The 26,241-nt window shown below is 39.5% G+C and overlaps 1 protein-coding gene across 1 annotated transcript in view; it reads right to left on the bottom strand.

The window, feature by feature from the left end:
- Positions 1-26,241, bottom strand: part of mrc1a (mannose receptor, C type 1a) — a 152,680-nt gene that overhangs the window by 87,286 nt on the left and 39,153 nt on the right. The window contains exons 6-9 of the mRNA XM_043690393.2: positions 25,129-25,275; positions 17,690-17,872; positions 11,799-11,956; positions 2,090-2,203 (exon numbers count right to left, since the gene is read on the bottom strand). Coding sequence (XP_043546328.2) covers positions 2,090-2,203; positions 11,799-11,956; positions 17,690-17,872; positions 25,129-25,275 — 602 coding nt within the window. The remainder of the gene's footprint in view (positions 1-2,089; positions 2,204-11,798; positions 11,957-17,689; positions 17,873-25,128; positions 25,276-26,241) is intronic.

Genomic DNA, 26,241 nt, shown 5'->3' with positions numbered 1-26,241 from the left:
TAATCCTTGCCCATGTTTGACCTGATGCTATAAGACCTCGTGGGGCCCAGAGTCAATGTTGAGAACTTCCAGGGAAACTCCCTCCTTGCTGTATACTGCTGTGTTACCATCTTTGGTGAGTCTGTCGTTTCACAGGCTCATGAAACTCAATATTCTGGGAGGAAATTCTTAAAGGGTCCACTTTTAATTGTCATTTATATAAACAATTTGAATGAGAATATAGGAGGTATCGTTAATATGTTTGCAGATGACATCACATTTGGTGGTGTAGTGGACAGTGAAGATTATCTAAGATTACACGGAGATCGTGATCAATTGGATCACTTTGCTGAGGAGTGACAGATGGAATTTAATTTGGATAAATGCAAGATATTGCCTTTTGAGAAAACAAATAAGGGCAGGATTTATACAATTATTGGTAGGGCTCTGGGTAGCGCTGTAGAATGGAGAGATCCAGGTGTTCAGGTACATAATTCTTTGAAATTTGCATCACAAATAGACAGGGTGGTTAGGAAAGTCTTTAATATGCTTATTGCTTAGACATTTGAGTAAAGGAGTTGGAACATCATGTTGAAGTTGCACAGAATTTTAGTGAGGCCTATTCTAGATTACATTACAGTGTGGAAACAGGCCCAACAAGTCCACACCGACCTGCCGAAGCGCAACCCACCCATACCCCTACATTTACCCCTATACTTAACACTACGGGCAATTTAGCATGGCCAATTCACCTGACCTGCACATCTTTGGACTGTGGGAGGAAACCGGAGCACCCGGAGGAAACCCACGCAGACACAGGGAGAACGTGCAAACTCCACACAGTCAGTCGCCTGAGGCGGGAATTGAACCCGGGTCTCTGGCGCTGTGAGGCAACAGTGCTAACCACTGTGCCGCCCACTCTAGAGTACTGTATCCAGTTCTGGTCACCATAAGACCATGGGAGCAGAAATTAGGCCATTTGGCCAATCGAATCTGCTCCAACATTCAATCATTTTTCCACTTTCTCTCTGTAACCTTTGATCCCCTTGACAATCAAGAAATTATCTGCCTCTATTTTAAATAGACTCAATGATCTGGTCTCCATAGCCTTCTGTGTCAATGAATTCCACTAATCATCCTAGGAAGGATATTATTAAATTGGAGAGGATTTACCAGTATGTTGCCAGGAATGGAGAGTTTGAGTTACAAATATTGGTTGGATAGGCTGAGACTTTTTTCACTGGAGCATAGTAGTTAGAGGGGTGACTTTATACTGATTTATAAAATCATGAGGGGTATGGATAAGGTAAATAGCAAGGGTATTTTCCCAAGGATGGGGGAGTTCTAAACAAGGGGGCATATTTTTAAAGTGAGAGGAGAAAGTTTTAAAATGCCATGAGGGCTAAGCTTTTTACACAGAAACTGCTTAGTGGAGAATGAACTGCCAGAGGAAGTGGTGGATACAGCTACAGTTACAATGTTGAGAAGACATTTGGATAAGTACACAAATAGAAAGGTATGGAGGGATATGGGTCAAATGCAGGCAACTGGCACTAGTTTAGTTTGTGAACATGGTTGGTATGGACTGGTGAATGAAGGATCTGTTTCCATGCTGTGTGACTCGATGACTCTGTGACTCTATGACTCTATAATTGCATTTATTCAAGCTTGAAAGCTTAAATTGCAAAATGTGCTGAATTATTCTGTCCAGTTGGTACTTATTAATGCCAGCATATAAAACAAGCAGCCATGCCTTGAAGGCCACCTCTTTTGGAAGGAAATGAGTTTAACTTTAAATATGCTTTCTTATCAGTAGGTAAACAGATTGATTCATACATGATTCAAGTATTTTTTCTAATGTCAGGGTCGTTGGAATCAGTATTCCACTAGAACAAGTCACGACTTTTCACCAGGAATTTGGGGAAGGCTGGGGACTTACAACACTGTAACCCTTTTGCTATAAATCTTATTCTCCACAACTATCTGATGAAGGAGCAGCACTTCGAAAGCTAGTGCTTCCAAATAAACCTGTTGGATACTAACCTGTTGTTGTGTGGTTTTTAACTTTGTCCACCCCAGTCCAATACCGGCTCCTCCAAATAATCCTTACCTTCAAACATCCTTCTTCCACAGGAATCACCTCCTCCTGCCCTTTTGAAAGTGGTTTACGTTTGCAAATATATCCATACTGTTTTTCACACACATGATCTGCCCAGTAGCCAATCTAATAAAGACAAGCATTAACTTTTACTTTAATATAGGATTACATATGGATATAGTCATTACCTGCAGAGGTCCCTGTACATTAGGCTACAGAAATATGCATACATATAAACATAGCAGCAAGAAGCAGAAGTCAGCCTTTTAGTCCCTCAAGCTTAATCCACCATTTGAAAACATCATAGCTGATTTATATGGAACCACAAATCTATATTACTGTCCAAAGTCACCTCATGCGGCATGGCTGGAGGTTCTGCACACACCAATCAGTGTGCTGACACATAGACTTCCTGTTCCAGGGGCTACTGCCATGCACATATCTCAGAGGTCCATGTTATGGCAGGAAGAATCATATGAAACATTGTTCCAGCATATCTCTGATAACATTTCACCCTTAGTCTACCGCAAATCAATCCACCATCTTAAAAATATCCAAATGTTCTGGTTCTACTGCCTTTTCAAGAAAAGTTCAAGACTCATGACTTTGTGAGAATTCCTTTTGCTGCATCTCTGTTTTAGGTAAGCTACTGATGTTTAAACATGAAGAATAAAGAAAAAAATATTTTATCTAAATGGTGAGAGATTGCAGAGGCATAAGATGCAGAGGAATCTTGGTGTCTTAGTACTTGAATCACAAAAGGTTAGTATGCAGGTAGGCCATGCTTCAGTTATACTGGCCCCTGGTGAAATGATACCCAAGTACCACATAGAATGTTGGTCACCTTTTTTAAGGAAAGATGTAAATATGTTGGAAGCAGTTCACAATAGGTTTACCAGTGTAATACTTGGAGTAATGAGAAACATCGTCTCTATACCTGCTGTCAAGAACTTTCAGCATCATATATATTTTAATCAAGGCACCCCTTAATCTTCTAGACTCCAGTACATTCAAACATAGTATGTCCACCCTTTCCTCATAAACTGTCCACTCCAAGTATTACACTGGTAAACCTATTGTGAACTGCTTCCAACATATTTACATCCTTCCTATAAAAAAAGTGACCAACATTCTATGTGATATTCAGATATTGTTTCACCATTGGCCAGTAATAACTGAAGCATGGCCTACCTGCATACTAACCTTTTGTGATTCAAGTACTAAGACACCAAGATTCCTCTGCAGCTTATGCCTTTGCAATCTCTCACCATTTAGATAAAATACTTTTTTCTTTATTCTTCATGCTGAAATGAACAATTCCACTTATCCCACATCATATTTGCTCACTCATTTAACCTATTTCTATCTCTCAGTGGCTTTCTTCTTTCCTCTCCACAGCTTACTTTCCTACCTACCTTTGTGTCATCAGCAAACTTGGCAAATATACCTCCCATTCTTTAGTCAAAGTCATTTATATAAGTTTTAAACAGTTGAGGTCCCAGCCCTGATTCCTGTGATACAACACCAAGTCTTGACAACCTATAAAAGACGCATTCATGCTGACTCCCTGCTTCTATTAGCCAGCCAAAATGTGATCCACGCTAATATACTATCATCTATACCAAGAAATTTTATTTCCAGCAAGAACCTTTGATTTGCCATTTTATCAAATTTCTTCTGTGATTCTAAGTATAGTACATTCACTGGTTTCCTTTTATCCATAGCAAATTCTTTGTCAAAGAATCCATTAAATTGAATAAACATAAATTCCCTTTCACAAGACCACATTGACTCTGCCTGATTATCTTGAAATTACCTAAGTGTCCGTTATAATAATAATAGCATCTAACATTTGATGGTGGTCTTCTTGAAGCAGACGGGGACTTCAGACCATAGTAAGGAGAGGTTAAAGCTAGTCTGCACAGGATCGGAGTGCGCAGCCGGGGACTCCATCCAGGCCAGTGGCTTTCCATGTGTTCACTCTTAAGAAGGCCTATCTACCGTCTGCAGTGGTGACCTTGGGTATAGGTGCATCCAGGCTTTTAGGAAAGGTGACATCTTTTCACTGACCTTCTGTTCAAAGCAAGAGTAGAATGCATTGAACCTTTTGGATGTGGATCTACTGTTGCCCATGATTTGGTTCAACTTCACTTTGTAGCCTGTTATGTTGTGTAAACCTGGCCCCAAATGATGGGTGTCCATGGGGTTAGTGGACGTCTCAAACTTAGTTTGGTATTGCCCTCTTGGCATCTCTGATAGCCTTATGAAGGTCTTATCTGGATTTCTTGTAAAAGTCAGGACTGTCTGACTTGTATGCCTCAGGCCTATGCTTCAGTAAGGAGTGGATATCCTGGTTTATCCATGGTTTCTGGTTGGGGAACATTCAGGTTAACTTCCTCAGCATGCAGTCTTCTACACACTTACTAATGAAGTCTGTGACGATGGTAACATGCTCGCTTAGGTTGGCCGCTGAGTTCTTGAATACGGACCAGTCCACTCTAAGTAGTCCCATAGAAGCTTTTAGATGAGATTATCTACAGTATAAAAACAGGCCCTTCGGCCCAACAAGTCCACATCTATTATCCGAAGAGTAACCCACCCAGACCTATTCCCCTACCCTGTGTATTTACCTCTGACTAATGCATCTAACATTATGGGCAATTTAGCATGGCTAATTCACCTGACCTGCACATCTTTGGATTCTGGGAAGAAACTGGAGCACCCAGAAGTAACCCATGCAGACACGGGGAGAATGTGCAAACTCCACACAAAATGTTGCCCGAGGGGGAATCCAACCCGGGTGACTGGCGCTGAGGCAGCAGTGCTAACCACTGAGCCACCATGCCAAAGATCTTTTCCATTGCTACTGATCAACACTGCACTACTCTTTGTACTGAATCCTCATTATTTAATTTCTGCTTGTAAGCCAGGAGGAGGAGCATAGTGTTGTGAAGTGATTTTCCAAAATGCGAATGGGGACTGGAGCAGTAGACATCTTTGATGGTTGTATAGCAATTAATCATGGGCTCAATTCCCCCACTGGCCGAGGTTACTATGAAGGATTCTCCTTCTCAACCCCTCCCTTCATCTCATACATGGTAACCCTCAGATTAAAGCACCACCAATTGTCTCTTTCTCTCATGGAAGAGCTGTGCTACGGGATCCTCTAGGACTATGTCAACATTACTTTTATCTAATAGACTTAACATTTTCCCAATAACTGGTATTGAGTAATTGACCTATAGATACCTTAATTTTTGTCTCCTGTCCTTTTTAACAAAACATGTTATGTTGTCAGTTTTCCAATTCTCTGAGACTTTTCCAGAATCTAAGGATTCCTGGAACATCACTACAAGTACATCTGCCATCACTGTCGCCAATTCCTTTAAAATTCTAGGATAATCCCATCAGTTCCAGAGGATTTTGAGGACACTAGGATACTTTAGATCCATTAGTTTCTCTGGCACTTTTTCTGGAGTGATAATTATTATATTTATTTATTCTCCTCCATTTGCCCTTTGAAATTTTACTAATTTTAGAATGCTGTTAATGTCAACTACCATGAAGATTGCAGGATGGGACCATTCGCCGCCGCCAATTAGCCACTGCCCTTTCACTGCCGAGGACACTTTGCCATCGCCCATTGGCCGCTGAGGATGTTTCATTACCGCAAGTGTATGTATAAACCAATAAAATGATATTTATTTCACTTTTTTTTATCAATATGTATTATGTTGTTGTATAAATAAAGGGGACTGAGAAGTATGAAAGAACAGGTGGGAGGGAAAACAATCAGTACATATATACCTTTCCGGTGGTGAATAGTCTCCGGAGGTCAAATGACCCCAGTGGAGAAACGCTGGTGGTGAACCGGCAGTGGCTAATCGGCAGCGAATCCTCACCAACCCGAAGATTGATGTAAAGTACTTATTCAACTCCTCTGTCATTTCCTTGTTCTCCATCATTATTATTTCCTTCTTTTCTGAAGAGTGAAAGCTAGGCTGCAGTACATAGTACAAAGATCAATTGCTTAAGGCCTACACATAACTGCCTACCTGATCATTATGCAAAGGTGACAGCACATACGTGCAAGTGGCATGCAGGGGCAAGGTAATACAACCAATTTTGACTGGCATAATGCTGTCATCTATTATCCTTTGTAAAGACTAGTTATAGTATCCGCCATAGCTGATGATGCACAATTTGTATACACAATATGTGTGCGTGTCTGTGTGTGTGTGTGTGTGTCTGTCTGTCTGTCTGTTTGGTTTTGTTTTTGCTGTAATTGCTAATGGTATGTATTTTCTGCATATATCACACTGCCTTGGGAGACAGTGTCAAATTTCATTTTAAGAAAAAGAATGCTAGACATTTTACTTTTCCTCTGACTAAATACACTGGACTTTCCCAGTCCTATACATTCCCAGGCTAGTTTTTAAAAAGTGGAATATGCTTATTTCATGGAGCTGGAGAAACAAACATTCAGAAGGGCCAGTTGCTCCAAGATAAAGCACATTGTTCATACATTAACTTTCCAGGCCAGTGAACAATATATTCCAGATGATAATGATCTTTCTTTGCCATGAAATGTGCCTGTTGTCTGTACAAATATGTGAAAACTATGCTCATATTCTGACCTGGATATAATAGAACACTGATTCAAATAAAATTCTGTCATTGGAATTTGTTTACTTTGTCACAGATATTCTAGATCTTATCAGAGTCATAGAGATGTACAGCATGGAAACAGACCCTTCGGTCCAACCGCGTCCATGCCGACCAGATATCCCAACCCAATCTAGTCTCACCTGCCAGCATCTGGCCCATATCCCTCCAAACCCTTCCTATTCATATACCCATCCAAATGACTCTTAAATATTGCAATTATACTAGCCTCCACCACTTCCTTTGGTAGCTCATTCCATACACATACCATCCTCTGTGTGAAACAGTTGCCCCGTAGGTCTCTTTTATATCTTTGCCCGCTCACCCTCAGGCTATATCCAAGCAGGACACCTTAGAGCTTTGCAAAGAGTGAGGAGTTCATCCCAGTAACATTCAACCTGGTTTCACACACTGTAAGTATTAATACTAGCAAGCATTTATGACGAAAAGTAACAGGGTCATGGAATGAAACAGTGCAGGAGACCAGTCAGCTCATGACAGAGCCACCCAATTAATCCCACTCCCTAAATCATCGCCCCCATAATCTGCTTTCCCCGTGCTTTCAGTTAGTGCAGTCCAGATCAGAACAACTCACCACGTTAAAAAAAAATCATGTTTCCTTTCTGATTGTTTTGCCACTTATTTGTTTCAATGTATTAGTAACTTTTGTGACGTGATTTTAAACTTATTTAAAATAACTTGTCCATTTTGCCTGCTGGATCTTATATTTGTCAGGCTCCAGACCCCTGGACATCCAAACATTAATTATTAGTTTTATATAAAGTCATAGAGTCATAGAGATTTACAGCATGGAAACAGACCCTTCAGTCCAATTCGTCCAGCCGACCAGATATCCCAACCTAATCTAGTCCCATTTGCCAGCACTTGGCCCCTATCCCTCTAAACACTTCCTATTCATTTACCCATCTTGATGTCTTTTAAATGCTGTAATTGTACCAGCCTCCACTACTTCCTCTGGCAACTCATTCCATATACGCACCACCGTCTGTGTGGAAATGCTGTCCCTTAGGTCCCTTTTATAACTTTCCCCTCTCAACCTAAACCTATGCCCTCTAGTTCTGGGCTTCCCCATAGGGGACCTTGTCTATTTACCCTCTCCATGCCCCCTCATGATTTTATAAACCTCTATATCATTGCCTCTCAGCCTCCAACACTCCAAGGAAAACAACCCCAGCCTATTCAGCCTCTCCCTACAGCTCAAATCCTCCAAACCTGGCAACATTCCTGTAAATGTTTTCTGAACCCTTTCAAGTTTCACCACATCCTTCCCATAGGAAGGAGACCAGAATTGCACATAATATTCCAAAAGTGGCCAAATCAATATCCTGTACAGCCGCAAAATGACCTCTCAACTCCTATACTCAATGCTCTGACCAACAAAGGAAAGCATACCAAACACCTTCTTCACTAGCCTATCTACCTGTGATTCTACTTTCAAGGAACTATGAACCTGCACTCCAAGGCCTCTTTGTTCAGCAACACCCCCTAGGACCTGACCATTAAATGTGTAAGCCCAGCTCTGATTATTGTACTGTTTCATTCCATGACCATGTTATTTTCCAAAATGCAGCACCTCACATTTATCTAAGTGAAACTCCATCTGCCACTCCTTAGCAGGCCCATTGCTTCCTATCCCAGTCGACTACAAGATATGGTTTGCAACTTAGGTATTTAAAAGTTACATTTGGTTCTGAATTCACGCTGCCTCCTTTTGCCTACAGCTCCATCTCCTGTTGCAAATATGCAGTGACATGTTATTGGGTAAGTAATATTTATCTTTCATGTATGGGTTTAGATTGTGTTGAAACATATTTAAATTATTTTCCTTCTTCAGTATTTCCCACATCAACTTTCTGTAGCTCTCTAGCCAAGATTCTCTAATGTTTCATTCCAATCTGTGTTGTAAATCTCTCTTTCACGGTTCAATAACCCCGAAATCTGTCGACTTTCTGTGTGATCCCAACCCATTGCCCATGGTAACCTAGATCTACTTGAGTCCAAATGCCTGCGTTCCTTGTCAGAGATTTTGATACAAATTTCCGCTGCCCTCCAAATCACATATCGTTCTAGCTTGGATTTATATTGGCTTTACCAGATTAACAATTTGATAGCCTCAGTTGAACTGTCACATAGCAAGTTTAAGAATTTGAATGCAGTTAAAATATTTTCAAGTGAAAACACAAACTAGGGTTGTCAGTTGCTGATGGACAGCCCAATACACTTTGAAATCAGTGCTCCCAGTTCATGTGTCAGTGCCCCTGTACCATCAGGACACACATTTTCAACGTGGGGGTGAGGCAAGTGGAATCAGGAATTCATCAATCTTTCAAGTACCTTGAAGAATTTATTAGCATACCAGGGATGACAAGAGAGTTATTGTTAATCAGTAATGAAAATTACCGAATCCAAATAGTCTGCTGTGTAACATTAGTGCACAGCTGTCAGATTCAATGTGGGGAGGAATTATTATTTTTTTGACTAAAACATGTGGAAGGTAGGGGTATCTAACCCAGATCAGGAGCAATATATTTCATTAACCATTTTCCCACTTTCATGCTGGAGTGAGGCTCTGAGGTGTTGTTTGGTCTTTTCTGTAAAGTAGTCACAAGGCCCCATTCAGATTGACATCAGATTTGCTGTTAATATTCAGCAGGCAGCTTCCCTGTCCTGATAACACTCAATGCCATTAATTGGATGCTGTGCTTGCTTTACATATTGTGGACTCTAAAATTTATCTGAAGCTTAGATTTCTGACCCTAAATTGAAAATTAAACATGTGACATAAGTGAAAGGGAAAGTGACACCAAACTATTCAACGATCATTAAAGCTCCAATGGGTTCTTTAATATTCTTTAAGGAAGGAAACATGCCATCTAAACATGATATAGCAACTGTAACTCTAGCCCCATTTAACTGTACTCCCAAATGGCATTGCAAGTTATTCAGTTCACCAAAAGTTGCCTTATTCAGAAATCTAAGGTTGGGCAATAAATGACAAATATGCTGGTAATGCTCACATCCAAAAAAAAACATAGAACGTACGAATGACAGTAGGCTATTTGGTCCTTCGAATCTGTTCCACCAGCCAGTAAGATCATGTTTGATCTGGTTGTTGACTCATTGTTCAATTTCCTTTTTGATCCATAACTACTGACTCCCACTTCTATCAAAATTAACTCAGCCTTGATAAGATTTACAGACTCAGCCAATACTACTTTCTGGGGAAGAGAAGTCCACACTCAAATAATCCTCTGAGCAAAAACAATTCTCATTATCTTTGTTTTAAAGAGACAGCTCATTCATGAACTCTTGAACAAGAGGAAACATCCTCCTGATTTACACCCATCAAGTCCCCTCAAGATCCCTCCATCAGAATGAGCCTGATCCTTAAAGACTAAACAATGAAGACAAGTGCCACTCAATTTGAACAAGACTTTTCAAAATGTAAAAAACATTGAACACTTTTCAGCTGGTAATGCCTCACAGTCTAGAATTCTAGCCAGCTATTTGATAGAAATGCCATTTAGCATTAAATTAATAACACTGATGTTCTGTCCTAAACCCTGCTTTGTCATTTTTGCAGGTCACATTGCCACAGCCTATATCTTCATATAACCGATGTTTTCAGCTGAAAAAGAGTCAAGCAGAATGTGTATAAATGAAGCAAAGTCTCTCTCTCTCTGTCTCTCTCTCTCTCTGTTTCTCTCTCCAGAACATCTAGCAGAAAAATTTCAAATGGAATTTCATATTCACAGAAAATGATTAAATGGAGAAAAACTGTAAGGGTTTCATCTCTCATGTCTTACAAATTTGAATATGTCTTAAACAGATAACCTGAGTGTGATTTTTCATGCTTTTTTTCTCTTGTCCAGCTGTTCTACCTTGTCTTTCAGTCTATTCTCAGGGCAGCTGGAACTTTCCTTGGCAGATGTTGAACTGGTCTTACACTCGAGTTTAGTTTGGAGATCATATTCTCCAAGAAGACATCCTGACTGTATTAACACCGCTCTCAGAATCCTGTGAATTTGTGTAACTATAAGGTGACCTGATTAAAGACGGAATTGTATTGGACATAAGAGATCCCCCAGTGACAGCAAGTCAACTGAGAGAGGAGGAACTTATTCTTACAAACGTTATCAACATTGAGGGTGTAGTTAACGCATAACAAAAAAAAGGCCAAACCTTGCATTAAAATCAAACAAAAAAAAAGCAGATGCTGGAAATCCAAAACAAAACCAGATAAAGTCAGCACGTCTGACCGCATTCTGTGAAGAGAAAGCAGAGTTAATGTTTTGCGTCGGGTGACCTGCTTCAGAAATACTGCCAGATCTGCTGAATTTCTTCAGTAATTTGTTTTTGTTTCAGACCTTGCATTATGCTGTTAGACATTCTAGACCAAAAGGGCAGAAAGATCACAGGGAAAGGGTAGGATACAAACCCATCTCATAAATATATTATATGGGGTCTTTACTAAATTGAAATGGCAGATACATGCAGATGAAAACATCTTATACTCTGTTCACCATTGACACTAGTTGCCTTAAGAGTTGGGTGGCACTGGGGATGTGGTAGTCAATGTTTCACCCCTTTGAGATTACACAAGAACTTTGGCACTGCTGAGACTTGGAAGTTTTCAAGTGGATGCTGCTGGAGCTATAGCATGGATCTGGAAGAACCCACAAAGGAAATTCAGGGCCTTTTATTGTAGAATCGGTCATTGATTTTAATAAGATCATTCAACTGACCTGGAAAGTAATCCACTTGAACTGAAAACAATCACTGCTAATTTAGCACACAGCCAGAGTCCCAATTAAAATGAATTGTGCCCTGCATTCTACTTTAAGAGAATGTTAAGTTGGTCTTTTTTGAAATGACTGGCAAAGTGCCCCTTCTCTTGTCCAAGTCTGGTTCCTCTACTATGTATCTTAGCATTTTATCACATTTTTAAAAATAAAGTATCCTTCACTTATTATACATCAAGACATGCAAAACATGGTCTCACTATAATTTGCTGAATGAGTAGATTTATTATAACCTTTGTCCTCATGACGACACAGTCCTCTCGCTTATTATCAAAGTGGCTGGGTTCATTATGCAGCCAGGCAGTGAAGGTCACTGGGGATCCATCTGTCCATTCAAACAGCATTTGCGTTTTGAGGTCATTCATCCCAAGCCATAGTTCATCATTGGCTACTGCAATAAATACACAAACAGCTTTTTTAAAAAAATCTTAGAATAGAAGCATTTAAGGAACTGGCATCCTCTGGTAAAAAGAGCAGGAAACTATGACAGGTGTCCTTCCTGCGTGGGTTGCCCTGGTGTTACCCATATCTGCATGAATCTGTCTGTAAAAAGAATGCAGGCCCTCAATGAGATTTTAGGAAGACTGGATAAGATATTTCTGCTTTTCCATTCTTTCTCCTAACATACTTATTCAAGGTCCCATTGCAGGGATTTCTTTAAAAATTATTCGAGCAGTGATCTCCACCTGGCCCCTAATAGAGCAAAGGATCGGTAGCAACCATAGTTACTGGCTAACGATGCTGTAACATCATTTTGATGGTGGAGCCCACAGCATACCCTGAACATTAACTCTATTTCCCCCTTCACAGATGTTGTCAAAGCCACTGAGTTTTTGCAGCACTGTTTTAAGTTCATTGCACCTCCTCCTATCATCCCAAACTTCCCTATTGTGATTCCAAGCATGAAAAGCAGTCTTTCTTGCTACAGCTCTCCGCCAACAACCTCATTGGGCCAGAATATAACTGCAGGGTCATGTTTGGATTTCCAACATTAGATTGAGGCAAACGTCTCAGCAAGGGAGTCTGTAAAGTGAGTTCCTCTGGGCCTTGTCAACAGACCAAAGGACAAAAACATTGACACCTCTCTGACAGAGTGAAATAAGAAACTGAGAACACCTGAAAATTTCCAAAAAGCATAAAGACCCTAAAAACAATTCAGTGGAATATCCTGCTTTACCAAATATTTCTGTTGAAAGAAGCTTTTGATCATTCACTTTCAAGTCAAGTGTTAAAAGCTTAAAACAGTTGGTGATGTTCTAAGGACAAACTAGTGCCTTTGAGAATCACTACATGCATTGGCTCATTCCTCCTCCACTATAGAACTTTCTAGAACTGCAATAAAATGTCCTTTTTAAATCTTGCATCACAGATCACCCAATGAAACAGCAAGTGGAGATCCTGACAAGCAGCTGTGAATTGCAGCTCCGACCAATCCAAGACAGCTAAAATGATAGAGGTGAAGGAAATGCATTCAAATGGCAAGCTCTAAATGGCACTTATATTTGACAAAGGTCTGATTGACATATGTGCTGAGCTAAGTTTAAGTTCTCAACCTATCCATGTCATGGTTCAGTAGCTTGGTCATGAGTATTATCTGTTAAGTGTATGTTAAGTACAATTGCATGTTTAATGAGCTATGAATACTGACCTCAACATGTAAGAATCTATTAAGGAGTAGATAAATGAGTGAATCATGAACAGGTACAATTACTTTACACATGACATATAGCTTTAAGAAATGGTTTTGCTGTGGTAATCATTGCCTGTCATTTTGAATTAGTGCTTGCTTCATGGGTTTTCCATGTGCATCAGTGGTACAGAGCTTGTTCTTCACACTCTTCCTGTGCCACGACTTTTCTCATCATGCAGTAAGGTGTATTCACAGTGTGAAATGTGAAACATGCATCAGCTACTATTGTTCAAGAAATGGTTTGTATGAATTGCATTTTAAGATGTTGGCACGTACTTATTCAGCCAGTCCCTGAATAGTCAAGACATCAAAGAAAGAGCCAAATTATACGTTCAATAATCATTCTGGCTATTTGCACTTAGTTTCTGCCATGTGACAACCACAAAGGTGTGCTGTAGAATTCAAGGTACTGTCCTTCCATTCTTTCTTCCTGTTCAAGACCATAGTGATTGCCTTTAACCTAAAGGTGTCTTTGATGTTCTGAGTTGTAGGCTTTTACTGTATGGTTTTGTGTAGTGGTTGCATATCAGTGACATATTGAAAGACTAAAATCCTGCCATAGGAGACAATGGTACAAATACAATGCTGGTCTATAGAGAACCTCCTGAACTCTGGGTAAACCAGCATATTGCAGAGGTGTTTTGCCATCTCAGTGTTGCCATGGATCATCAACAGTAAATATAACGTTAAATTTATTGATTAATATATTCTGTGACTTCTTTAATGTCCATGTGAACAGAAAGCTAGCTACTATTGTCAAAGTCCAAAGATGCTAAGAGGGAACCATACACAAAGACTCTGAGCATTATTAACAGATGACATTCATGGGTCTTCCTGAAGGTGATTGCAATGCTGTGCCCTCGCTCCCCTTATTACAGTCTCATGTCTTTTGGCTTTGCTAGGCAGCTTTGTCTGGTATCGCTGCCATTTTAGATCCCAGTAGGGTTTTATTGTCTGTCTAGTGTAGGACTGGCCAATAGATTCAGATGCCCTTCAAACCTTGGTCATACGATGCAAAATATCTGCAAAAGGTGGGGTGAATCCAGTAGCAATCTCCCAAAGGTGAATTGGGATTTAATGTCAGGAATAAAGGTAGAATCATAGAATCCCTATAGTGTGTAAGCAGGCCATTCAGCCCATCAAGTCCACACTGACCCTCCAAAAAGCATCCCACCTAGACCCACCCCATCCCAGAAACCCTGCATTTCCCATGGTCAATCCACCTACATATTCTGGACAATCTAGCATGGCCAATCCAGCTGGGCAAAAGTGAGGACTGCAGATGCTAGAAATCAGAGTCTAGATTAGAGTGGTGTTGAAAAAGCACAGCAGGTCAGGCAGCATCTGAGGAGCGGGAAAATCTTGAAGGAATTGCCCGAAACGTCAATTTTCCTGCTCCTCACATGCTGCCTGACCTATTGTGCTTTTCCAGCACCAGTCTAATCTAGCATGGCCAATCCATCTAACCTACACATCTTTGTACTTTGGAAGGACACCAGAGCTCCCTGTGGAAACCCATTCAGACAGAGAAATAATGTGCAAATTCCACACAGAGTCACCCAAGGCTGGAACTAAACCTATGTCCTTGGCACTTTGAGGTAGCAGTGTTAACCACTGAGCCACCGTGCCACCCACAATGATGTGCTGCAGTGAGATAGCTGCTCTATCGAAGAATATCTTTAGAAGCAACTAATCACTGCATAGCATCTGACTGTGATGTAGCATCAAAAATATGCTTTCACTTACTTCAGTGGGGATTGCATTATCACGTGCCTTAACAGGCAAGTTTTTATATGATCAAGATTGCTTTTACTGCAGGATTTCCTACTTATCATTGTCATGGCCATGGATTGTGTCAACCATCCTCGGCCACATAGACATCTGTTTTAAAATCTCTGACTTCATGTAGAAAATCATTTCACCACACATTTGGCACTGATTTGCCGCATGTGGCTACTGGCAAGTGAATTAAATAATATGGTGTCATGTGACATTGGAGTCTCTTTCAGCGAATGATGTAGCATAGAAGGAGGCTATCTAGTCCCTAATGCCAATGCTGGCCCATTCTGTCAACTAATGCACTATTGCAAGAGAGTTGGTAGTATCACATTACACTCTGGGCTTTTATGACCATGGAAAGCATGTCATGACATGGCCAAACAGATGATAATCAATCTGTAAATTCTTCCAATATGCCTATGACAGACAGAAAGAAAGAGTGGGGGAGTCTCCTTTTTAGAGGGATCATGTACCAGCTGCAGTGCAAGATGCTGCATGTAGATTTTTACCATGAGCAAGTGACTTTTTTGTTTTGAGGTGGGGAGGTGATGGCGTAATGTAATTACTGCCCTAGTAATCCAAAGCCCCAAGCTGTAAGTTTCTGGGGACAGTTTGAAACTCGCAGATGATGATATTTGAGTTCAACAAAAATCTGGAGTTAAATGTGAGTCTAATGGTAACCATTTAACCTATTTCTTAATTCACTCATGAACTGTAGGCACTGGGGGCTCGGCCAGTATTTATTATCCATCCCTAATTGCCCAGAGGGCAGTTAAGAGTCAACCACATTGCTGTGGGTCTGGAGTCACATGTAGGTCAGGATGGCAGTTTCCTTCCTTAAAAGACATTAGCGAGCCAAATGGCTTTTTCCTGGACAATCATTTCATTGTTATTATTAGACTTAATTACAGATTTCTTTATTTATTGAATTCAAATTCCACCAACTGTCCTACAAGATTCAAACCCAGGTCCCCAGAACATTCCATGAAGTTAGAATTAGAGGAGCACATTTTAAACATGGGACAGATGAGACTGCTGAGGGATTTGGAAACGTAAATGAGAATTTTACAATCAAGGTGCTGCTTAAATTGGAGCCAGTTTAGATCAGCAAGCATAGGACTTATAGATTAATGGAATTTGATGTGAAAAGTATATGGACAGCAGAGGTTTGGACACTACATACAGAAGGTAGAATTTGGGAATCTGGCCAGGATAACAACATTACATTCAGGTCTAGAGGTAGCAAAATATAGATGCCACTGAGCTGAAGCACACCAGAGCTGAGTGAGTGGAAACAGGCAATCTCAGTGATGGTACAGGTATGTGGTCAACAGTTCAACTCATGATCAAAGATTATCCGGACCTGGAGAGATATTTGCTTCCTTCTCACCACCTCCATAATTAATTCATGGTCCATTTGGGACTTTCCCAACTCATTAGCAGTCACCTGAAGACCACAATTCACCATCTGCCAGATTTACCTGCCTTCTCAGCAGGCAATAAAAGTGACTCATTTCCTGATTGGGAACCCAAGTAGCCCTTCCTGTCAGGTTTGGGATAGACCTCCATTTGCTTCAACTTGGAGCTAATTGAGCACAATGAAGCCGCAGGGGTGACCCTTGAAATTAAAACCCCTGCCTTTTCCTTCAATCGCCCTGATTCCCTTCTTCCTATGAATCCTACCCCATATAACCTGAAGGAAATAAAACTTCTCAACTCCCTTTCGCATCCCCAATGATGAGGCTGCTACTGACAATTTCGCAGACCTGAGGCTCCAGCCTCTGACTGGCAGCTTCTCACAAGGCCGTATTTCAAATTTGAAGTCTACAATGCACTGAGAAAAGCACCAGTCAAAAGTTAACAAGCTGCTGCTCTTGCTCGGAAGCTTACTGGTTAAGGATAGTGCGTCATTCACTTGGAACATATCCTTCTCCCAGACTTGTCTGCCATATCTATCTATTTAAGTCAGCGAGATTGATGGTCACAATGGCCAGGGTGAGAGTCAGTAATCATTTTAGAGGGCCCAATGGCATCAGAGCTATAGGTGATGATGAGGTTAAGCAAATCAGTAGGTGCATAAATGTCACGGTGAATAAAGGAGAAAAGATGAAACAGTTGAAGTTCAAATATCATCTTATAAGATAAAAAGAAACAGGAGCAGAGAAGTCCATTTCGTTCCTATTTAATATGATTATAGCTGAACATTTACATCAACTCGTGGTCAGGATGGATCTTTTAAAGGGACCAATGACCAATGGTCATAGTTTTAGGATAAGGGGCTGGAATTTGAGAGGGGATATGAGTAAACATCTTTTTCACCCAGAGGGTGATAGGATTCTGGAATTCTCTGGCTGAAAGGATGGTAAAAGCAGAAACTTCCATAACATTTAGCAAGTTGTTAGATGTGCACTTGTGACACCAAGGCGTACAAGGCAATAGGTCAAGTGCTGGGAAAATGGGTTTAGAATAGATAAGTACTTCTTTTGACCAGAACATTCTCTGTGGGCTGAAGGATCTTTTTCTATACTGTGGACATCTACGTCTCAATCTCTCAATTTATGCCCATTAAATAATAAAGGGAGCAATTGTTTCTTCTAATTCCTCTCAAATATATACTTGCTGTAGAAAATCAAAGTTACAGTATTTAGTACTCACAATATCCAAGCTGGGTAATGATAAAGCTATGTTCTTCAATATTATGAATGCTAACCAAGTCTCCTTCCTCCTTTCGACAGGCAGCCAAAGACTTTTGCCATGTCTTGCGATCTCTGCATAGGATGTAACAATAACCTGCATATGACTGCCATCCCTTTGGGCATGAAATGGGTGCATTGTTCACTGAAAGACAAATTCAAATTTAGTTTAAGTCCAACACAAGTCATTGCACAACAAAGGCATTGAGTTCAAAGGCACTTTCATTGAATCCATATTTTTGTCAGCCACTCACACCACTGATCTTATTGTATACATTATTAATTTGCTTTGTGTTGGCATGAAGCAGGTGATTTTATCCTTGAGGGTACAGGAACTATTCATAAGCCAGCACAGGCCCCACATGAATAGATTATCAGCGGTAATGTCTATAAGTGTGGAAACAATCAAACAAACACCTGCAGAGTTGGGTTGTATTTATTCTACATTAATGATAGAACAAGATTTATGAGAAAAGAGAGAGATTTCCAATGATTCAGTGAGTTTAAATTTTGAATTTCAGTTTCAATCCACAATCTATATTAAACGGGATGGTCCTGGATTTAGTGGTATTTAGGGAATTCTATTGGCCTCAATATTCTAATACAATGGAGGGAAAGGTTTGGCTTGGGTATCTCTTTCTGAAATCAACTTATCAGGAAACAAGACATATTCAAGTTTTAAATGTGAAATGGATTGATCTCAGTTGTTTACTGAATCAGTATGGAGGGACTCACAAATATTTGACACTTTTGGTGAGCGGTTTTTTACAAGGTAGGGAAATAAACACGAAAAAGAAAGTAAGGACATAAATGTGCAGAGAAATCTGTAGTTCCTTTTAAACACAAGTACTCTCAAAACTTAACAGAATTATGAACAGAAGTTGAACAATGAATATCACTTCATTAAAAAGCTCAGGAGGGATGTATTCCACTTGTACTATTTGGACACAGTGGGTCATCACTCCATATGGATTGGATCGAAAATAGCCTTTATGCTCCTTCCCCTACCACTAGGGAATTACTCTATTAGAAAAAGTAACACTTGTATTTATCTAATAACAAAGAAACCTTTTAAATATTTCAAAGGCCTCGCAGAAATCCAGTTGCTGTTGCAAAGGTGAGGAGTTAAGCCAAAAACTGGCACATGACTTTGGTAATCTTGTATACTAATGTGCACTCTAGTCCCATAGTTACTACCCAAATTAAATAGCTTGCAAACAGCAAGTTGATACATTTTTACTCGAAGATTTTGCTTAGTTTCCTTTTCATTTTTTCTGTCAAAATTAATTCTGCATCTTGAGCATTTCTTCATACCTTAGTCCCCTAAAGCCTGTACTCACCCTGGGTTCTCCTCCTATGAATGCTTTCTAATCTATCTCAATCCATTTTGAGACCATGATCAAAACTGCAGACAATATTACAGAATCAAGTTCACCAGTTATCATGAGACATTAACTTAGGTATGTCTGCTCTCTCAGGTGTGCATACAAAAGTCCAACATCACCATTTTGAAGAAAATGAGGATAGTTCTCCACTATCCTGCTTTATACATATCTTTTAACTGATATCAATTATTAAGTACAATTTTTTTTAATCAAACTCCTGTTTATGAGATTAGCTGCTGCATTTAGGACATTACAACATTGACTACTTATAATATTAAAGGTGCTATATCAATATGGGGTAGTAAAGTGCTCTGGCACACCTAAAGTTTATGAAAGGCGCAGAAAAATTCTAATTCTCTTGATTTTCTTTATTAATTATGTGCTTGATTTGTTCTAATTTCTATTTAATGCCCTCAAAAATTTGCTGAACTAGTAACTGCCTGTATGCCTTCACCGTATGATTAATGTGTCCTCAATTCCTTTCTTTTAATGACTTATCCCAATTTCTGGAAATATGTAAGAGGTAGGAGGTTCAGAACAATTCTATCAAATGTATGTTTCTCATGGAAGCTGATGAAAAAATTGGATAATATGATTTGTTCTCATGGTATGTATGTATCCACATATGAATGGGTGGCCTAAGACCACACAAGATCCCTTGTATTCCATTTTATCTATGATTGTTCTGCACAACATGAATTTTCCAAATGGTTGAATGAGTTACAATAAACAGTTCTGTGTGAGTTTTTCACATACAAGATGGAGGATTCCTCAAACTAGGCCAAAACCATACAGAACCTAAAGCAAAGCTGTGACCATGTGATCAGTGGACATTGCTAGCCTATTCATTAATGTGATACTCAAGGAAGCCATAAGCAAAAGCAGAATGCCATTATATCGTGGTACTCCAAATTCACAGCCATTATCTGAATTCATGAACTTAGCAATTCATGCAGTTGGGCTCAGTTTTAATGGCAATGTGTATTTCGAAAGAAGTGTGGCCATTTGATCCCCTTTACAACAGCTCTCACTAATATCTCTGTTAGTGTTGATGAAAAACACATAGTCATTTGAATGATCTTTAATCTCAAAATCTTGCAAATTTCCACAATATAAGTGATATACTTTGAATCTTCAATTTATAATCACCTTATTTCAAAGGTAATGATGTATAAAAATAGGGAAATCTTCATAAAACTATACAAGGCACTAGTTGGACCGTTGCTGGAAGACTATGCACAGTTTTGGGACACTTATCCAAGAAAAGATATATGGCATCGGAGATAGTCCAAAAAAGATTCTCTATGCTGACACCAGGTAAGGAAGGAGTGTTCTTTGATGTAAGGTTGAATCGGTTAGGCCTGTACTCTTTGGAGTTTAGAAGAATAAGTGGCAACAATAAGAGGTGGCATTCAAGATTTTTAAGGGACATGACTGAGTAAATGCAGAGAATGTTTCACCTTGTGTGAAACTCTAGATTCAGAGGCCATAATATCAGAATAAGGGGTCACTTATTTAAGACCCAGATGAAGGGAAATTTCTTCTCTCAGAGAAGATGGCATTACAATAAGCAGTTCAGTGTGAGTTTTTCACACACAAGTTCGAGGATTCCTCAAACTAGGCCAAAACTACACGGGACTTGATAGTGAAATTCTTTACAGTGGAGAGCTGTTGAGGCTGTTGGGTAATTTTGTATATTTAAGGCCAAGATAGACAAGTTTTTAATCAGTAATGGTATGAAGTGTTTTGGGGAAAAGGCAGGAAAGTGGAGTTACAGATAATCAGATAAACCATGATTTCATTGGGAGGGCAGACAGGATAGCCTGAATAGCATAATTCAGCTCCTACATGACATATGTAAATCATTAAAATAGTTCTGTAATTTGTGCTGCAGCTTGTTGCTCTTCCTTCTTTTGTTTAGAGCTAGATTGTATAAATCATTGCTCCCTCCCAATGGAATCGCATCATTCCTCTAAACCTTGTCAAAATTAATCTAAACCCACAATTGCCATCGTGACACTTCGAGTAGAACTCCATCAAATGGATATAATGCTGTTGAATTCCCAAGCTGGAGAACTTTCCAGAAAAACAACTTATAACATATAATTAGATGTTTCCATGTATTCTGTTTAGATGAAAAGCAGGATGTGAATGAAAAGCGCAGGATCTCAGAGGAGGAGTAGACCATTCAGACCCTCAAGCTTGTTCTGCAATTCAATAAGATCATGACTGATTTGATTGTGGCCTCAACTCCACTTTCCTGTATGCTATCCATAACTTTTGCTTCTCTTGTTGATCAACACCAGCTAAAGTCAGCCTTCAATATTCAGTATTCAATGACCCAGGCCAGCCTCCTGGGGAAGTGGATTGCACAGACTAATGTCTCTCTGAGCAAAAAAAAGCATATCCATCTCCAACATAAATGGGAGATGCCTAATCTTGACAGTGTGTTCTTTGTTGTAGACTCCCTCACAAGAAGAAACACCTTCTCAGCATCCATCCTATCCAGTTCCCTCAAGAACGATGTTTCAATAATGTCACCTTTCAGTCAACAAAACTCCATTGAACACAGGCATAGCCTATCCAACATTTCCTCATAAGACAATCACTTCATTCTAGGAATCAGTTGAGTTAAACCTTCAATGAACTTTTCAATGAAATTATATCCCTTCTTAAGAAAAGAACATGTAGCTAATTCAGAGGTTACTTATAATGACTTGGATGTGATTCAATATAGATATGAGCCAAGATTCTCCAAAATATTGACATTTATGTTGTAGTCAGCATTAGGGAATCCTTGCCTTGTATTCCCTGCCTCCATTTGTTGATCACATGCTTTGTATTATCTATATTCCTGTTTCCTTCCTTTGTCCTTAGCAAACTCAATTAATTCAGAATTGTTGATTACTAGCTGATCTTGCAACAATTCTAAATATTGCTAAAGTTGCAACTAGAGTGCTTTGTGTAACATAGGTGACCTACTTTCCGAAGTGTAGAATATAAACAATATAGATTGACTCAAATAATACCAGAAATGACAAACTGCAGATATGAGAAGAGATCAAGATATTGAAAGGAGAAAATAGGGTAACTAAAATTACTCCTGGATTTGAGTTTTAACAAAAAGGGATCATCAATTTAAAATCATTACCAAAAGGATGAAGAGGTAAGGAGATTTCTTTACATGTCAGTTGTTGGAGCATCAGTTGGTTTGTCAAGCTTGAGGCAGAAGCTATAGTTTGTTTTGACAAAAATTGAAAGAGTACTTGAAGCACAAGAAGGAGGATTTTTAAGGAAGATGAACAAGTGTAGCTTTGGTTTGAGGTGCTCTAGCAAACAACCTGCACAATTAAGATGGGTCAAATGGACTCCCATTCAGTGAAGCAATATGGCTCTGTGTCTTGTTTACCATTCTGTCAGTCTGTTGTCTAGGTACCTGAAATACTCAGCACTAGAGAAAGGAAACAGAACATGACACATATCCCATAGGAAAGCTATAACTCAAGCAATAAGGAACAACATAAACCAATAACATAAAATGATGTCAGTTTTGCAACAAAGAGAATCCGAATAAGTAAAGTGTCTGCCTCTATATGGATCAAGTCAATAAGGAAGGATGTATTCTATGTACAATATCCAAGAAAACTATAATCAATTTAAACAAAATGCACTTCTACTTTTGGTACATGTAATGTATCTTTTTCTAATATCTATTGAGAAAGGTCACCTTGAGGCATCTCAGTCCATTTGGAATTTCCTCCTAAGGACATTGTGGGTCAACCCGCAGCAAATGGATTGCAGCAGTTCAAGAAAGCAGCTCACCACCACCTTTTCAAGGGCAGCTAGGGACAGGCAATAAATGCTGGCCCAGCTATCAACATCCATATCCCACAAGTGATAAAAAAAATAAAAATAAGAATAAAAATCAGTAGTTATGTCTTGAGAGATGTACTTGAAGCACAAGAAAATAGATTTTGAGAGGTACAATGTTTTTTAAAAACTGTTTCAAAATCAATATGTAGATCAAATTTGTAGAAATTATGACCAGTCAAGTATGTCATCTATTATTAAATACCAGTCAGTGAAATTCTGCAGAGCTGGGTTCCTACAGATGTGAAATACAAAGCTGCGCAACGTGCATTGAGTACATTCTATTATGTTCTGAGCTTGTACAACAGGAGGGAGCAATGATTTATGCAAGCTGTTATAAGTTTATAGAATTTGAGACCACTATATAATTCTGAACATTTCAAACCACAACATTTTACTTCTTACAGCTGCAGATTCTGTTCGCCACTTCACCTGTGGCCATCCATCATACAAATATCTCAGCAAGGGGCCCAGCAATCACTTTCTGAGCTTCCCACAAAGTTCTGGGAAACAACTGATCAGGTCCTGAGGATTTATTCACCTTTATGCGTTTTAAGACATCCAGCATCTCCTCTTCTATAATATGAACTTTTTTCAATACCTATTTATTTCCCCAAGTTCCTTAGCTTCCATATCCTTCTCCACAGTAAATGCTGAAGTGAAATATTCATTTAATATCTCACCCATCTCCTGTGGTTCCATACATAGAAAGCCACTTAGATCTTTAAGGGGCCCTATTCTCTTCCTACTCACTGTCTTTTTCCCTTAATGTATTTATAGAATCCCTTTAACACTATTTGCCCTTTTTGTTCTCTTGAGTTCCTTCTTCAGTATATATTCCTGCTACCCTTATACTCCGAGGGATTCACTTGATCCACTGTCTATACCTTTTTCTTGACCAGAGCCTCAATTTTTCCAATCATCCAGCATTCCCTACCCTACCAGCCTTGCCCTTAACACTAACAGGAGCATACTGTCTCTGAACTCTCATTATTTCATGTTTAAAGATCTCTCACTTCCCAACTGTCCCTTTACCTATTCTAATCGGTTTAGAATTAGAGTTAATACCACACAATCAATATTCTATGATGTTACCACTGGCCAGAAACTTAAATAGTTCAATCACTCAAATATTTTGGGCATAAGGCCAGATCAGAGAGACTTCTGCTGAAATTAACTCACCTCCTGCTTGCCCAAAGTCCAGTCACCATTTAGAAGGTGCAAATCAAGAGTGTGATGGAAAAATCTCCACTTAGTGGAGCATGCAGCTTCAACAAAACCTAGACAGCTTCACATCATGCAAGTCAAAGAATCCCATTCAATCAACATCTTATTCCTTCTCTTACACATTCCCTCTGCCACTAGTGCATAATGACACCAAGCTATATCACCTACAAAATGTACTGCAGCCACTTGCTAGGGCTCGTTCAATAGCACCTTTCAAACCCAAGACTTCTACAATCTAGGTGGACAAGGGCAGTGGTCTCATGGGAATGTCATCACTTGCAAGTTTCCCACCAAACCATGTGCCATCCCAAAACAACATTAGCATTCCCTCACAATTGTTGGGTCAAAATCATGTAATTTCTTCATTGTACTCTTGGTGTAAGGTGCTAAGCAATGTTTCAATAAAGTGGCTAACTACCAACTCCTGAAGGTTAATTAGGGATGGATAGTAAATATTGGCCTTGCCAGTGACACTCATACTTCAGGGATGAATAAAATAAATAAACCATTGTGAGGAGAAGTTCTGTTTAGTTATTTATAATGATGTTGGTATCTCCCAGTCTCCTGATGTTATACTGGCAGATGACCAGCAGAGCTCCAGGAGAAATGGCATATCCTCTTATTCAGCCATTTATATTGTTTCTGTGGTAGCTTTATGAATCTTCCAGCAAGGTTATAACATTTCAGAGGAAAAGTCAGGCTGAAATATGAAAATGCTAATAAAAATTACCTCTGTTTGGTTTTGTGAGATAAACCTAAAATATGTTCTAAAAAGAAAGCTTCCCGACCAATACACTAACATAAGCAGGAATTCTTAACTCAATTAAAGCAAGATCGTAAAAACATCTATCCATGTGAAATTTGTTGTTCTGTGTTCAAACAGTATCAGTTTCAAATGGTTATACACAGAAGGACTAACCTTCAACAGCTTTAGAAGAATTTCTGTTTCCAATATCATTCTGACAAATATATCCCAGTTTCAGAGAACAAGCATTGTTTTCCCACTTTGCTCCCATTAAAGGATTCATAACCACGCATGCATGCTCTGGTTCAGATGATGGATATCCTTGAGTTTGCAAAGAAAGAAAAACAAAGTTAATGCACCATCAAAAGGTTTGCATATGACACAAACATAGATGAGAAGGCACGAGGTAAGGACAATGCAAAGAATCCATAGATAGATATAGACTGGTTAAATGAAAAGGCAAAAATTCAACAAATGGGCTATCATGTGAAAAAAATGAGCTTGTGCACTTCAATGGGAAGAATATACAAGGTCAATATTATTTAAATGGAAAAAGACTGAAGAAAGCTGCTGGATATTAGGATTAGAAGTTCTTGTGCATGAATCACAAAAGGTTTGCATCCAAGTTTACAGAGTTATAGGTAGGGAAAGAAAGAAAATTAATTTCGGCCCATACTTCAATGAATTTAAAGATCGGGAAGTCTTATTAAAGTTATTCATGGCATTAGGAACTTTCCCCAATTTGGGGCAACTGGAGCCACAGATGAGAAAAAGTGAGCTTCTGTAAACCAATCCCCATTCTTGCCTCACTCCTCCCTCTTCCTATGACCCAAACTCCAGAAGAAAAATAAAAATAAACTTACTTTCTTGAATGGTAGACTTTAAGAACCAAATATCTGAAAGGCACCCAGCCACCAAACCACAAATTGGTGAACAATATCTCATCTTTCGCTTGGGCAGCCTACAGCCCAGAGGACTCAACATTGAGTTCTTTAATTTCAAATAACCTCCCGTTCCCATCCCCTGACTCCCTTCCCAGCTCTTCCCCTTTCCTTCCACTGCTCCCTGTCACCTAACAGAATCATTCCTCCCATTGAGCAACCAGGTTGTACCCACTACCTGTCTTCACTTATCCCTACTTCACCACCCTGCCCCTGCAACCCCCTTTATCTGCAGTTTCCCCCAGTCCTGAAGAAGGATTATATCCATAATGTAGACTTCATAACCTCCTGATGCTGTGTTCTTCCAGCCTCCTGCCTGTCTACTTTGAATTCCAGCATCTGCAGT

The sequence above is a fragment of the Chiloscyllium plagiosum genome, unplaced genomic scaffold, assembly GCF_037043375.1.
Source record: "Chiloscyllium plagiosum isolate Xiang-an unplaced genomic scaffold, Cpla_swu_hap1 HiC_scaffold_5, whole genome shotgun sequence".
In the NCBI taxonomy this organism is placed as follows: Eukaryota; Metazoa; Chordata; class Chondrichthyes; order Orectolobiformes; family Hemiscylliidae; genus Chiloscyllium; species Chiloscyllium plagiosum.
This window is presented reverse-complemented; position numbering and strand designations above follow the sequence as displayed.